The sequence below is a fragment of the Musca autumnalis genome, unplaced genomic scaffold (genome assembly GCF_047663935.1).
Source record: "Musca autumnalis isolate F117 unplaced genomic scaffold, ASM4766393v1 scaffold_5, whole genome shotgun sequence".
Classification (NCBI taxonomy): domain Eukaryota; kingdom Metazoa; phylum Arthropoda; class Insecta; order Diptera; family Muscidae; genus Musca; species Musca autumnalis.
The window spans coordinates 24,540,815-24,558,135 of NW_027412088.1; the positions used below are offsets into that span (position 1 = coordinate 24,540,815).

Genomic DNA, 17,321 nt, shown 5'->3' on the forward strand with positions numbered 1-17,321 from the left:
AAGACCTCTTGAAGAGGTCATCTATAGATAGAATACCTCTTAAAGAGATCACCTATAGACAGAAGACCTCTAGAAGAGGTCATCTACAGATAGGAGACCTCTTGAAGAGGTCATCTATAAGTAGAAGACCTCTGAAAGATGTCATATTTGGATAGAATACCTCATCTATAGATATAAGACCTCTGGCAGAGGTCATCTGCGGATAGAATACCTCTCGAAGAGGTCATCTATAGATAGAAGGCCTCTAGAAGAGGTCATCTATAGATAGAATACCACTTGAAAAATTTGTCTATAGATAGAAAACCTCTTGAAGAGGTCATCTATATAAAGAAGACCTCTTGAAGAGGTCATCTATAGTTAGAATACCCCTTGAAGAGGTCATCTATCGTTACAATACCTCTTGAAGAGGTCATCTATAGATAGAATACCTCCTGAAGAGGTCATCTATAGACAAAAGACCTCTAAAAGAGTTCATCTATAGATAGAAGACCTCTTGAAGAGGTCATCTATAGTTAGAAGACCTCTTGAAGAGGTCATCTATAGGTAGAAGACCTCTGAAAGAGGTCATATGTGGATAGAATACCTCATCTATAGATATAAGACCTCTGGCAGAGGTCATCTGCGGATAGAATACCTCTCGAAGAGGTCATCTATAGATAGAAGACCTCTAGAAGAGGTCATCTATAGATGGAATACCACTTGAAGAATTTGTCTATAGATAGAAGACCTCTTGAAGAGGTCATCTATAGAAAAAAGACCTCTTGAAGAGGTCATCTATAGAAAGAAGACCTCTATAGTTAGAAGACCTCTGGAAGAGGCCGTCTATAGACAGAAGACCTCTAAAAGAGCTCATCTTTAGATAGAAGACCTCTTGAAGAGGTCATCTATAGATAGAAGACCCCTTGAAGAGATAATATATAGATAGAAGACTTCTTGAAGAGGTCACCTATAGATAGAATACCTTTTAAAGAGGTCATCTATAGATAGAAGACCTCTAGAAGAGGTCATCTATAGATAGAAGACCTCTGACAGAGGTCATATGTGGATAGAATACCTCATCTATAGATATAAGACCTCTGGCAGAGGTCATATATAGATAGAAGACCTACTGAGGTCGTCATATGAAAATAGAAGACCTCTGGAAGAGGTCATCTGCGGATAGAATACCTCTGGAAGAGGTCATCTGCGGATAGAATACCCCTGGAAGAGGTCATCTATAGATAGAATACCACTTTAAGAATTTGTCTATGGATAGAAGACCTCTTGAAGAGGTCATCTATAGATAGAAGAACCCTAGAAGAGGTCATCTATAGATAGAAGACCTCTGAAAGAGCCGGTCTATAGACAGAAGACATCTAAAAGAGCTCATCTATAGATAGAATACCACTTGAAGAATTTGTCTATAGATAGAAGACCTCTTGAAGAGGTCATCTATAGTAAGAAGACCTCCTGAAGAGGTCATCTATAGTTAGAAGACCTCTTGAAGAGGTGGATAGAATACCTCATCTATAGATATAAGACCTCTGGCAGAGGTCATATATAGATAGAAGACCTACTGAGGTCGTCATATAAAAATAGAAGACCTCTGGAAGAGGTCATCTGCGGATAGAATACCTTTGGAAGAGGTCATCTATAGATAGAAGACCTCTGGAAGAGGTCATCTATAGATAGAATACCACTTGAAGAATTTGTCTATAGATAGAACCCCTCTTGAAGAGGTCATCTATAGTTAGAAGACCTCTTGAAGAGGTCGTCTATAGATAGAATACCTATTGAAGAGGTCATCTATAGACAGAAGACCTCTAAAAGAGCTCATCTATAGACAGAAGACCTCTAAAAGAGCTCATCTATAGATAGAAGACCTCTTGAAGAGGTCATCTATAGTTAGAAGACCCCTTGAAGAGATAATATATAGATAGAAGACCTCTTGAAGACGTCATCTATAGATAGAATACCTTTTGAAGAGGTCATCTATAGACAGATGATCTCTAGAAGAGGTCATCTACAGATAGGAGGCCGCTTGAAGTGGTCACCTATAGCTAGAAGGCTTTTTGGAGAAGTCATCTGAAGATAAAATTCCTCTTGGAGAGATTATCTATAGCTAGAAGAACTTTTGAAAAGGTCATGTAAAGATAGAAGACCTCTTGAAGAAGTCATCTACAGATAAAAAACAGTTTTTAGAAGTAATCTATAAATAGATAATCTATAAATATATAGATGAAGAAGTCATCTATAGATAGCAGACCTCTTGAAGAGGTTATTTGAAAATAGAATACCTCTTGGAGAGATTATCTGTAGCTAGACGACATTTTGAAGAGGTTATGTAAAGATAAAAGACCTTTTGAAGAGGCCATCTGTAGATATATAAGACCTTTTGAAGTGGTCATCTAAAGGCAGAATATCTCTTGAAGAATATATAGAAGACCTATTAAGGATGTGATCGAAAGTTAAAAGACCTCTTGAAGAGGTTGTCTATAGATAAAATGGTGGCCATCTATAAATAAGACCTGTTAAAAGGGTTCTCTATAGATAAAAGACTTCCTGAGGGCCTATTCTGTAACTTTTATCGATTGAAAAGTTGTTAAAATTTCTTTTGTTTTTGTAACAACTACAAAACAAACAAATGAAATTGTTGTAAAATAAACAATGAGTAAAGTTGTTAAAAAGTTACAGAATAGGGGGGCTGAAGGCCTTTTCTGTAACTTTTTAACAACTTTACTCATTGTTTATTTTACAACAATTTCATTTGTTTGTTTTGTAATTGTTACAAAAACAAAAGAAATTTTAACAACTTTTAAATCGACAAAAGTTACAGAATTCCTACACTGGAGAGGTCATCCATAGATAGAAGACCTCTGGAGGAAGTTATCTGTATATAGGATGCCTCTTGAAGACGAATCTAAAAATAGAAAGTTCTTTTTGAAAAGTCATCTATAGATACAAAACATCTTGAAAATTTCATGTACAGCCCCCTATTCTGTAACTTTTTAACAACATTACTCATTGTTTATTTTACAACAATTTCATTTGTTTGTTTTGTAGGTGCTACAAAAATAAAAGAAATTTTAACAACTTTTCAATCGATAAATGTTACAGAAAAGGCCTACTGAAGACCTCTTGAGGAATGAAGCCATTATATCAATGAGACGATACATTTTTGATGGTCACAAAATGTTTTTCCCCTCTATAGACATACCGCCCTCTGATCTTAAGGACTTTTGAGTGCACTGCATTATTGAAAGCCATGTAGGGTATCAAATCATATTTAACACACCTCATTTTCTATTTCCATTTAAATTGTAACACCAATTATAACATCGCTTGCTCTCTCGTCATGTTATGGTCATAGTCTATATATGAAATATAAAACGCAACGATCGTCGTCGTCTCTTTTTTTTAAGCAAATGGAATGTTTGTATTCTTCATCACGCAAATGGTAAAAATGGGAACAGTTGTTGTTGTGTTTTTTACAATTTAATTATATTTTTGCACAATAAGAAAAATGTTTGTATTTTTAATGAGAATTTACGTAATAGCTGTCACTTTTTATGGCGTATATGGAATTTTTAATGGGTTTGAGAGATATGACTTGAGTGTTCCGAGGTCTAATAGACCCGTGTTTAGTTATTAATATCAGAAATGTCTTTCAAAACTACACCTCCGAGTTTTATATGGCAAACCACAATTTCTCAAAACAAAACAGTTACAGTCTAAATCAATGCTAACTAACGGTTACCGTTGACCGTTGTGATTTGTTGGGTTCAAAATTTGAAAATCTTTTCAATTTACTGTTTTGAAAAAAAAACATATCCAAACAATAACATTCTCTTGTCAACAAAGGTTATGACAATTGGCAACGAATTAAAACTGATTTTTATTCGATATTCTGTGGTTATAGAAATTTTTGTTTTAATATTTTAATTTTTGCTGTGTTCCAGAACCTGCAAGAAGCTACTATGTTTTACTACGATAACATTTTTTCCTTTATGTTATCGGAAAAAATAGTAAAAATTAGTAGATTCCTGCAGTTCTGGAACAAACCATTTGTTTACAACCGTTGTTCTCAATAACCATATTTTACTGTTAGCTTTATATTCTTTGAAGTTGTGATTAATTTTTTTCTCATTCACACAAATTATTTAATTATTTATTATTTTTTTCCTAAAGCGCCACGACTGCAAAATCTTCCAAAATCAAAACCAGTCCAAAGCGACAGTCATCAAATCATTTTTCTAAATAACTGCGTTTGGAATAAAGCCAAGCTTTAATTGTGAGCATTCATTCTTACGGAATAAGAAGACCGATCGAGGGCGTGAATCACAACAGTTAGTCGTGTCGGCGTTTCGAGTTTTTAAGGTCACTATTTTGAATTGTTTTTTTGCATGGCACCACCATTTATGTCTGTATGAGAGCCAATAATGCGTTGCGGCGCGCCGAGACACTTATTTGTCAAAGGTATGACGTTTTGTTTTAATTATTAACAATATCTCAATAGTAATAATAATAATAAAATCTTTGGATATTGCGAAATGAAATAAATAATAACAATAGTAACCGGAAACTAACTTTGCATTTTTTTTAATCGCCTTTTCTCTCTCGCTGTGTGTTTATGATATGCCGCGCCGCGTCACACCAATAATAGTCAACTTGATACTGACTTAAGTCTGAGTTGCGGACATTTATTATTGTTGGTGGTGGTGTCGGCAAAAGTGACAAAGAAGCAACAAGTTGAACAACGACGGCAGGGTTTTGTGTTATGGGACAAGTTAAGAGCTTTGAACATTGAATGAAACAAGTATTATAATTTTTTATCTAGGGTCTTTGTTATTTCATTAGGTGCGAAGAAAAAAAGAAATAAACAGCAACTTGTTTATATTTTGTTTTAACTTAATATTTTGAAATAACTTCTAAAGCTTATGAGAAAGTTTAAAAATTAATTTCGAAAACATTTCTTTGAAACCGCCAAAGACAAACCTGCTAAAATTTCTAATGAATTATTTCAAAGAAATGGGTTACAACACCACCTTGTTACCGTTAAAAAGCCTACAATAGTCTGGTGGCTAGTCTGGACGTTGTGAAAGCCCACATAGCAGCTTAACAATTTCAGTTTAATATTTTATGGCAATTTGAACATATTTGAACATAGAAGCAAGTTGCTTCAGTAGTTGTTTTCCAATATAAGTTAACACCAACCAGCTGTCACATTTGGCTAATGCAACGGCCCAACTAGCTGATGAATGAATTAGCTATTAATGGCCTGTTATTACTAAATTATCGTCACATAATTAATTTTATGACAAGGGACTACCAAGAAAACCATAGAAAATACCAAACACGTAAAACAGGAGGAGACCAGTATAAGGTACTTGGAGTACCTCGAGCAAGAGCTCAAAATGTCTATGGATGAACTTCAGCATGTCTATATATAGACTCAAGACTATCATTTATCTATAAAGAACTTTAGAAACTATTATTTCTAAACAAGTAAAAAAGTGTCAGTCGGCTTTGCCGACATATCGCTCATTTACTCAAAAAGTGGCATAACATAAAAAACTGGTTTTTTGAGTTAGCAATTTCTGTTTTTTCTACGACTTCTATTTTATTTTGTGTCAAATTTTCATGTTGATATCTCTAAAACTCAACGAGTTACAGCTTGTTTTCTAGGAGTTTGGCATAAATCAACAACAAAGTTTTTTGAGGTTTGAAGCACTAAAACATTTCGAATCATGCTTAATCTTGCACAAAAATTTAGCACGAATATCTGGCAAGATCTTTACAAAAGTTGATACCAATAGTTATTGTTTTTTTTGTGTAATAACCTTTTTAAGTTGGAAGTCAAATTTCATACCGCAACTTAAAACGCGTTTTTCTCGAAACTTGATTTTTTGAAATGTGTCACTCTTTGAGTAAATGAGCGATATATACCCTCAGCCAATGTGAAGTGAAACTTTCACTTGAATGTATTTTCATTTAAGGTCTCTTCAGAATTTTGTGGCCCTTCTTGGACATTTGAACTTGCCGACAAAAATGTGGATTAGGAATTAACTGCACTAAGACACAAATGTTGAACTTTTGTGGGGCAGGTACCCTTAGGGAGGACCGATGTGGGCCATTTTAGAAGTTGAACTTAAACATGATAAAATAATAGGAGATCCAAAGTTTGGACCAAATTGGTTGCACCATTCAAGTGATATCGTCCTAACATTTTAGTGACATTTTTTAAATATTGGGAAGAAGTACCGAAAGTTGTGGACCGTTACTGCCCATGAAACTAAGTTTGGATATAATATGACGAAGACCAAATGTTGGACCAATCGGTTAAACATTTCTAGAGTTATCGTGCTCTCCGACCGCCACATATGGTGACATAGGGTTTTTTTTAACACTTTTCGGGCTGTTTTCCCAAGAAATATGGACTTGCCCCTGAAAAAACTTTTACCGTCGTAATGGAGGTAGCGAATGCAAATCGCTTCAACAAAAATCAAAGTGATTTGGTCTTAAAGTGAACTTATCCAAAATTTTGTGTGAGAGGTACCAGAAGGAGTAGACAAATATAGTCCATATTCGAACCTGATCTATATGTGGCAGATATATTAAAATGTGCAGAGTATGGATTGCATCGGTCACTCCCTTCAAGAGTTATCGAGCGCAAAATTTTTCCGAACATTTTTGAAGTTTTGTGTGGGAGGTACCTGAAGGAGTGGACCGATATAGCTCATCTTCGAATTTGAACTATGTTTTGATAAAATATTACGAAGGCCAAATTTTGGACCGAATCGGCAGATCCGTTCGAGAGTTATCTTGCGCTCCAACCACTACACAAGGTGTCATAGGGGCTTTTTGCGCCTTTCCGGCCATTTCTCATGAAGTATGGACATTCCCCTGATGAAATTTATACCGTCGTATGGGGGGAAGTAAATACAAGTTGCTGCAACAAAAATCAAAGCGATTCGAGGGCAGGTCCTAAACTGAACTTATCCGATATTTTGTGTGGGAGGTACCCGAAGGAGTGGGCCGATTAAGTCCATATTGGAACCTCATCTAAGTCTGGTAGAAATTTCACGATGTGCAAAGTATGGACCAAATCGGTTACTCCCTTCAAGAGTTATCGTGCCCACAAATTTTCCGAACATTTGGGAACTTTTGTGGGGGAGGTACCGGAAGGAGTGGACCGATATAACTCATCTTCGAACTTAAACTAAGTTTGGACAAAATATTACGAAAGCCAAAATTTGAACCGAATCGGTGTATCCGTTCGAGAATTATCGTGCGCACCAGCCAGCCAGAAAGACAGACGGACGGACATGGCTAAATCAACTCCAAATTGTCTGAAACACATTTCGTCCAAACATACTTGGGGTCTAAAACCATTATTTCGATGAGGCACATTTTGCCCGTATGAAAGTGTATATACCCTCGTTAGCATAAATGCTGAGGGTATAAAAAAGATCATCAGTAGTGCGATTCTCTAACTCATTTTTTGAGTTACCGACAATTGTCGGTAAAATTAAAATGCTTATAACTTCGGTAGTTACCGATGATTTTCGGTAAGTTAGCGGCGAATAAAAAGCATTCGTAAAGTTCTACCGATAGCAAGAGTGTTGTCAACTTTTATTTGAACTTTTCATTCATAATTTTGCTCAAAAAATGAGTTAGAGAATCGCACTACAGATAGGGTTCTTCCTTTAGGAAAGGTCCGGAATGTCTTATATATTTAGGAGAGCTTAAGAAGAACAATTTCAGAAGGTATTCTATTAACACAAAGCTTTAGAACTTATTCTATCTACAGATTACCTCTACAAGTGATCATTTATCCACAGAAGACGTCCTCAAAAGGTCTTGTATCCATACGTTACCTTATCTATCTATAAATGACCTTATGAAACAGTCTTCTATCTATGGATGACATCTTCAAGAAGTAGCTATTGAAAACCTCTGTAAGAGGTCTTCTATCTACAGATGACCTCTTAAAGAGGTCTTCTATCTACAGATGACATCTTCAAGAGGTCTTCTATTTACAGATGACCTCAAGAGGTCTTCTATCTACAGGTGACTTCTTCAAGACATCTCCTGTCTGTAGATGACCTCTTCAAGAGGTCTTCTATCTATAGATGACCTCTTCAAGAGATCTTCTATCTACAGATGACCTCTTCAAGAAGTCTTCTACCTTAAGATAACGTCCCAAGGAGGTCTTCTATGAATACATGACATCCTTAAGAGATCTTCTGTCTGTAGATGACCTATTGAAGAGGTATTCTACCTTTAGATAACGTCCCCAAGAGGTCTTCTATAAATAGATGACCTCTTCAAGTGGTCTTCCAGCTAAAGATTACTTCTTCAAAAGGTCTTGTAGATATAGATAACCTCTCCGCGAGATCTTCTATCTATTGGCGACCTCTTCAAGTGGATTCCCACTATATATTACCTCTTCAAGAGGTCTTCTACCTATAGATGACCTCTTCAAGTTATCTTTTATCTGTATATGTCCTCTTCAAGATGACCTCTTCAAGAGGTCTTCTATCTATAGATGACCTCTTCAAGAGGTCTTCTATCTATGACCTCTTCTAGAAATCTTCTATCTTTGGATAATGTTCTCAAGAGGTCTTCAATCTATAGATGACCTCTTCGAGTTATCTTTTATCTGTATATGTCCTCTTCAAGAGGTCTTCTATCTGTAGATGACCTCTTCGAGAAGCCTTCTGTTTGTAGATGACCTCTTCAAGTGGTATTCTACCTTCGGATAACGACCCCAAGAGGTTTTCTATAAATAGATGAACTCTTCAAGAGGTCTTCTATCTATAGATGACCTGTTTAAGACGTCTTCCGTTTATAGATGAACTCTTCAAGAGATCTTCTATCTTTAGATAACGTCCTCAAGAGGTTTTCTGTCTCGTCTATATTTGGATGACGTCCTCAAGAGGTATTCTATCAATAAGATGACCTCTTCAAGAGGTCTTAGGTAATAGATAACCTTTCCGAGCTGTATTCTATCTTCAGATGACCTCTTCAAGAGGTCTTAGCTATAGATAGCATATCCGAGCAGTATTATTCTTTCTTCAGATGACCTTACTTCTACCTTTAAATGACGTCATCAAGAGGTTTTCTGTCTCGTCTATATTTGGATGACGTCCTCAAGAGGTATTCTATCTATAAGAGGTCTTTGATAATAGATAACCTTTCCGAGCTATATTCTATCTTCAGATGACCTCTTCAAGAGGTCTTTATAGATAACATATCCGAGCAGTATTATTCTTTCTTCAGATGACCTTTCAAGAGGTTTTCTTACCTCTTCAAACGATCTTTTATCTGTAGATGACCTCTTCAAGAGGTCTTCTATCTATAGATGACCCTTTCAAGAGTTCTTCTATCTTTAAATAACGTCCTTAAGAGATTTTCTGTCTGAAGATGACCTCCTCAAGAGGTCTCCTATCTTTGATAACGTCCTCAAGAGGTCTTCTATTTTTAGATGACCTCTTCAAGTGATCTCCTATCTATAAATGACTTCTTCAAGTAATTTTCTATCTGTAGATGACCTCTTCAAGTTATCTTTTTTCTGTAGGTGACCTCTAGAAGAGTTCTTCTATCTTTAGATGACGTCCTCAAAAGGTCTTCTATCTGTAGAAGGTTTAGAAGGTTTAGATCTATAGAAGAGCTTCAAATGCTCAAATGCTTTATAGAAGAGCTCCAAACGGACTTCCATTTATAGAAGATATTCAAAGTCATCTGTCTATAGAAAAGCTTTAGGCCTTCTATCTAAAACAGACATTTACCCCCTGTTTTTGTAACTTTTTTTGTTCGTTCGTCTATTTTCGTAATAATTTAGGCATCCATAGCTCAGCCCACAAATGACATACAGACTTAATTTTTCGTAGATGAGTTCCATATATAGTTAAGAATTCCTCATTTAAAAATCAGCGCTTTTCATTTGCGCTAAGGCGAATAAATCGATCTACAAAATTTGACAATTCGTGTGAGAAGAATAAAAATTTTTATAGAAACTGGGACTTAGGCTTTCTATATATAGATTAGCTGGAGAAGTACTTCTATTTTGGTTTTTGTCGATTTTTTGTCGTTCGGCGATTATAAAATTCGCCATGTTAGTATCACTCTTCACAATATATGACGATGCGTACAAATAACTGTCAAATAAACCAAGAAATTTTGCTCAGAATGGTCGTGATACTTCACAACTCCGTCTTTATTGTCATTTTTTAGTTTTTTTTTTCTAATTTAGCCTTCAAAAAATCGCCATTTTAGCATAAGTGTTCCATGAAATAGCTATTAACGATTCGTAACATCTCAACTGTCAAATTAACCAGGCCATTGTTTTCAAAATAGTTCGCCGGGTTAATAACAGATGTGCTTACAGTGGTCCGATTTCGTGTCTAAAAAACAAAGAGTATAAGTATGTGTTTCCATCACTTTTTGTTTTGATAAACTCCCTTATACTTCTTTTATAATTATCATTCTTTACCTTTTGCTGGACCATGCAAAAAATCGCTTTATTAGCATCACTGTTTCATAACCTTCCCACTGTCAAATTAATCTAACTATTGCTGTCACAAAAGTTGCAATTCAGAGAAGCGAAAAATCGCTATATTAGCATTACTTTCATATGAGATGATGACGATTCGTAACCTTTCAACTGTCAAAGTTACTATCCGTTATTCTCGCAATGGTTGATCGTGTTTACATTCACCCATTCAAAAGACCCCATGTATTCTCTTTTTCCATAATTTTTTTGTGAAAAATATTACATTCTTCTTTTCCTTTGCATTTTCCTTCTTGCTTTTGTTTCTCTATGCAAAAATTACTGTATTACATTTCATAACATCTCAACTTCAAATAAATTATTGCTCTCACAATAGTTACCAGAAAAGCAAAAAAATCGCTATATTAACATCACTGTTACACGACTTTATGACAATTCGTAACTTTTCACATGTGCATTTTTTAAATACAAATCTTCCTTCCTAAGATTCCAAAATTGCTTTCAATAGACCTCTATAAACAATTGGCCTTTGGGAGCAATGTCACCTCCATTCATAAATTAAGCAACCCAAACACAATTTGATCTAAAAAAGTCGTCCTTGCATCAATTGTCAAGATTTGCATTAGAAAAGCCCACATAATCCATAAGTGCCAAATGTGTGACATTACAGCAAATTGCAATACAAATTAGACAGCAACAACAACATCAGTGGGTACTTTATAAAATTAGAATGACGACGTTCGTTGTTGTCGTATTTGAGTTTGTGTGTTTGTGACTTGCTGGCTGCAATGCAAATGCAATGTTTTTTATCCACTTCTTTCTTTATTACATTTTCCGTTTGGGGCTGGGTTTTGGGATTTACAACAAACAAAAGAATGCAGACAAAACGGAAAAGATGAGCAACCATGAAGAGTATAATAATAAAATACAATATAATGATGCGTACGACAGTGGCGGCAGTGGTGGTGGAGACAGTTGGCAGGCCGTAAGTCTTATTGAAAAATAGTTTTATTTTTCTTTTATGCCGCTCCAATGCATTTTTCGGTGGGGACCAATGATGATGATGATGACAACAACGGCAGTAATACAAAAGAACAACAAAAACAATGAATAAAATACTTAACAATTGTCACTAAACAGCAGCACATGGATATTTACATATAAATGACATGCAGCGCGGCATATAGGGAGAAGACTGACAGGCAGGCACGCACAAATAAACAAAACAGGGAACGAGTCACTAAATAAAATAAAAGTCATGCAGGGCGACGCATTACCATAATAACACGATGACGATGGAAAGATGGGAAATGTAAGTATTTTTCCCCATTTTTTGTTGTTGTAAAATGTACCAATTATAGAACACACACAGACCCAAAAATACACACCAAAAACAAAATGAACACAAGAAGTCAGGGAAGAAAGAGTGATGTATGATTGGATTGCTGCTGCTGTTGGTTGGCTCCACTTCTTCTCTATGCAGAGAGGAAGTAAAACGACAAAAAAAAAACAACTGAAACATCATCATCATTATCATCATGCTGCCATGAAGACTGAGGAATCTTTGGTTTTTGTTGGCCACACAACAGCCAGCAAGCAACATCAACGGTGGGTAGGCTAAAAATATAAAGAAATATGGAAAATAGCACGGCGGCTGCCGGTGTCAACGGGGCATAGGATGAATAGATAGACAAGAGCTGTTGCTGATGATTGAGTGAGTAATCATCATTTTAAATTTGGAAAAAACACATGTGTGTGAATTGAATTCAATATAAACTTCTTCTTCACTTTTTACAGTCAATAAATCGATAAACAAAAATGTTATGTATTTTCTTCCATCCAGCGATGCAAATACGAAACGAAACAATGACAGCGACAACATGAACAATTGAGATTGCTGCAACCTTGGACTTTGTTTCGTTTACTTGTTTACTCACTTTTGGCTCCGTACATACATTGCCAAAAGTCGATGACTGACATGCAATTGACAATGACGATGGGTAATTTGGAGAGAAATTGACAACATTACATTTACGTAGGAGTGATGTCAACTTTGAGCACAAAGAAATTTCAGGCGATTTAGTAAAAACCATGCAAAAGTAGGAAAAGCGTTTGGTTAACTTCATATCCGCGGAATGAAAATGATATTTGGGACCAAAGTACTTAGCACATTAAAAATGTTAGATTTTTTAAGTTCCTCTTAACATTGCCAAAGAGAGATAACTAGATAATTGGCAAACAAAACAAACATTGTTCCACAACATCCCATACGGGACAAGAGAGACTTCTCTCATATCAATGAGTGCACCCCGATTCATATTTAGCTCAATGATATGGGACCTACTGTTTATCGCCGAGTCCGAACGGCGTGTCTTATGACACCACTTGTGGAGAAGTTTTTCAAGGCTGAAATACTCAGGAAATGTCGCCAACATTACTGAGGGGTATTTTGCCACCGTTGAAAAATGTTTGATGTTGCCTGGCCGGGGAATCGAACCCCCGACCTTCTGCGTGCAAGGCGGGCGTGCATACCATGTCACCACGGTGGCACCCTAGATAAATGGCATGTAATCATAATTGTTAACGGATTGGAAATGAAAGATACAATCCCACGGCAGCGGGTTCTTTCGTACCGGATTGACCCGGAACAACACACCATCATTGTTCCGGCCAGCGGCTGCCACCTCAGTGTACATATGTTTGTATTTGTTTCGTTTTTCTGTGTTGGGAGCAGCATATCCCGGAATGCCTGCTCCGAATTCTTTTGGTCCGTGCCGGGGGACGGACGAAAACCCATGACCAATATATCTGTGCTCAGTTTGTCACATCCGCATCTTCACCCACATCCAACCTTCGGTGAGATGCAATAGATCTCAGGAGTGGGTGCATCTAAGGGTTTGCTCTGGACTTGTCCACGTGAGGGACTACGACAGGGACCTATGTTGCTGCATGCTGCGTGAACACAGTCCCCAGTGAGTCGTCGTCGGATTACGAAACTCCCTCGTCGTCTGACTACGAAACTCCCCCGCAGTCCATTCGACAACAACCGCACACGCAGCCTTTAACACCAGCCGTTGTTGTCCCAATCCCAGAAAATGCATCCTTTCCTCCGAGGTAACAACTGTAGCTTACAACATTGTGATGGTTACAATGTGCTAAGGAATGATCGCACCAGAAGTGGAGGTGGGGAATTAGCTTTCCTATTGCACCAGTCTGTCCAATACAGACCTATCTCGCTTGAGCCTGTCTCTAATGACCCGTACATGGAATGTATGGGGGTAGCAGTCAGGTGTGGAACTGCCGAGATAGAGTTGCTGAACGTATACTTCCCGCCGAAAAATAGCTGTATCTCAGATTACGTGCCTAACATTAGCCCGCTTTTGGAAGGTCATAATCGTCTGGTCCTGGGGGACTTTAATGCGCATCATGAGATGTGGCATTCGGCCCTCGGAAACGACCAGAGAGGTACAGAGCAGATTGACAGCTCTACGTTTTGCACGGACGCCCCTACCAGAATTAGAGGAGAGCGTCACAGCTCGCCAGACATAACCATCGTGTCACCTGGTCTGACAAATGACGTTAACTGGCAACCCGTCATTTCCCTTGGATCAGACCATCTCCCCATAATTGTCTCCATTAGCAGACCACCCGATTTCATTACCTATGAACGCCGCACATTCGTTAATCATAAGAAAGCTGATTGGCCGAGTTTCAGAGAGTTCACCAATTACCGCTTCAGAGAACTGCCCAATCCTTCTGATGTTTGGGTAGCGGAAAGGACGTTCCGAGACATCATCACTTCTGCAGCGCTCGCCATATCCCTGCTGGTCGAATACACAAAGTAAGACCAAACTTCCCAGCAGAGGCGACGGGATTAGCAAATGAGCGTGATGAGCTTCGCCGAACCAACCCCAATGACCCCAGAGTCAGGGAGCTGACACTGGAAGTTAACAGGCTGGTCGGCGAGCATAAGCGGAACAAGTGGTTAAATCATCTGAAGAGTTGCAACATTGGAGCCGGTATAAATAAATTGTGGGCAACGGTTAAGTCACTCTCGAACCATGGAAAGGAAGAAGATAGGACTTCAGTCACGTTTGGCGACGTTAGGTTGACTGACCCGAAGAGCAGCGCAAGTCATTTCAATCGACAGTTTGTCGAGCATCTCGGGAGTGACAAGGAGATGAGTACTACGTCACATTAGATCTCTTCCTACCAAGGATGTGCCAACACAAATTACAATGAATAGTGTTGCGAATGTCATCAGGACTGTTGCTAAATTATACAAAGCGTTGGACCCTGATGGAATTTCCACGGTAGTGCTGAAACAGCTGGATGCACCGGTAGTCGAATATCTCACCAAAGTTCTGAACCTGTCGCTAGCCACACCCATCGTTCCCGAAGTCTGGAAAATGGGCAGGGTGGTCCCACTACGGAAGCCCGACAAGGATGCCAGCAAAAGTGAATCGCCGATTTCGCTTTTGTCGTCCGTAGGAATGACCCTTGAGGCCTTAGTCCTCCCCAGTATCAGAAATAGCTATCAAGTTGCCGATCATCATCAGCATGTATTCCGTAAGCAGCACAGCACGATAACTGCTCTGCACGCCATTACCACACATATTTGTCAAGGACTCAACCAGAGACGGACGTGCGATAGAACAGTGCTGTTGGCGCATGACTTACCAAAACCCTTTGTTACTATCAAGCACTCCGCGCTGTTAGAGATTATTGAGTAGACAACCCTCCGGCCAAGTTTGAAACGTTGGATAATCAATTATATGTGTGGACGCCAGTCCGTAACAAGGAACTTTGTAACCTCTACCTTTCCTGTATTCCGTCCCCTCCAGACGACATTGAGATCGTAACGTATGCAGACGATTGTACGATCTTGGCGTCACGTACCTTCCCTGATGACATTTGTGAAAGTCTGAAGTCCTATTTGACTTGTTACCTTTTTCCACACGAGGAATATGCAAATATCCGCATCTAATTCTCCGGCCATTCTGTTCACCTTCTCATGTCTTCAGTGTACCATCTACATTGGGTGGCAAAGATTCCTCCAGTACAGCACTCAGGCACATCAAGAAGGATCTTCACGTTATAGAGAGGGAGGTTCAACGATACAGGAGAGAATCTCTAGATCAAGCATGGTTGAAAAGCATATCAAGCATGGTTGAAAAGCATTCACACGGACGCAGTTTGCAAAGGTCATAAGCAACTATAGTGTGAATAAAGTCTTTGGAGCACATCCCCCATCTATCGTAGCTGAGAAGCGTCAGCTGCCACGACAAACCAGAGTAGTTTTGGTGCAAGATCGATTGCACCGTGCAAAACATCTACCCAGCATGCGGCACAGGTCCGTACAACACGCGGCAACTTATCGACTGTCCTGCCAAACCTACTCATCTACAGTGGTGGCCAATAAATTACACGTTTTAGAAAATTGTCTGTAAAATATTTTTTGAAATACAATTTATGAATTTTTTTGCAATTATTTATAGTTCAATAATAGAAAATGAAATGTTTTAAAAAAAAGAAAAGGTTTCAACACAATTGAGTGTGCCATGGTTTTGGCATAACCAGCATATACCTTTTATCGGGGTTTGAATACGAAGAAAGCCTCTTCAAGGTACCGACAGTGGAACAACTCTAGTTTAGTAAAACTCTCCGATTTTTTTGAATTTTTTCCAGAGGTAGATATTGTTGCGCTGATCACGGAAATGTATAATTTTCTTGGACGGACCCGGTTACCCAGTTATTGGACCCGAAATCCCGGGTACAAAACCCGGGTTAGACCCGGCTCTATTGAACCGATTGCTGCAAAATGGGTATCATTGGTATCATATCTCTGAATACAGAGAAGGTATTACAACACATAGCGCCATTTTGGAAAGGTTAAAGTGCGAGCTATAATCTGACATACATTAAGCGGGCGCCCATAATGGACCCATTTTCGACTTTTTGAGGGTTTTATGGAAAAATCCGGGTCCAAAAATCAGTTTTTAGATTATATCATCTGACCACCTGAAGATAATCCCATCATATGACCACTTGTATAGGTATTTCCATAAGCTTTGCAATGATACCCATTATGCAGCAATCGGTTCAGTAGAGCCGGGTCTAACCCGGGTTTTGTACCCGGACTTTCGGGTCCAATAACCGGGTAACCGGGTCCGTACCCCAAGAAAATTATACATTTCCGTGATCAGCGCAAAAATATCTACCTCTGGAAAAAAATTTCAGAAAAATCGAAGAGTTTTTACTAAACTAGAGTTAAGCCCTGACAGTTTATTACGAATTATTGCGGTTTTCGATTTATCGTGATTCGACTGTAGTCACTAAGTCCTACTTTAATTTAAACTTTTCATTCAATTTTGTGTTTTATTTAACGATTTTTGTCGGTAACCAAAAAAAGTTAGCAGAATTTCACTACAAAGAAGAACTTAACACCGAATTCTTTAATCACATATTAATTTACTAATATTATCTCCGATTTGTTTACTTCATTTCACAATTTCTATTAAATAATTCATTGATTTTTGCTCTCTTTCCCAAATCTAATAAGTTTTTTTTCTTTTTCCCATTAACATTCAACGAAAAAAAATCGCAACATTGGCATCACTGCAACTGGAAACGATGACAAACGAACGAACCGACGATCTCTAACCTCTCACATGTCAAATTAGAAATTTGCAATTGTTGATTATGACAATTACATTAATGTCAGAGCGGCGGCGGCACACACAGCTTCTCTGTCCCCGCCAAAGTGCATTGACTGCTGTCACATCAACCATTTGACAATTAACAAAATTTCTTCGTAAAAATGTTTTAT

General features: G+C 38.0%; 1 protein-coding gene and 1 long non-coding RNA gene across 8 annotated transcripts in view; one reads left to right on the top strand and one right to left on the bottom strand.

Moving 5' to 3' along the window:
* Positions 1 to 17,321, bottom strand: part of vlc (disks large-associated protein 2) — a 61,143-nt gene that overhangs the window by 42,056 nt on the left and 1,766 nt on the right. For 2 of the 7 annotated variants that reach the window (XM_073992582.1, XM_073992580.1), the window contains exon 1: positions 4,567 to 4,666. The exons of the other annotated variants lie outside the window; for them this stretch is intronic. In XM_073992582.1, the coding sequence (XP_073848683.1) occupies positions 4,567 to 4,573 (7 nt within the window). In that variant the 5' untranslated portion in view covers positions 4,574 to 4,666. Of the gene's footprint in view, positions 1 to 4,566; positions 4,667 to 17,321 lie in introns of those variants that run through there. 7 annotated transcript variants of the gene reach the window in all.
* On the top strand, positions 11,466 to 15,983 carry LOC141406687 (uncharacterized). Its single transcript, XR_012413473.1, has 3 exons — positions 11,466 to 11,804; positions 11,865 to 12,206; positions 12,290 to 15,983. It is a non-coding gene; the product is annotated as an uncharacterized lncRNA (long non-coding RNA).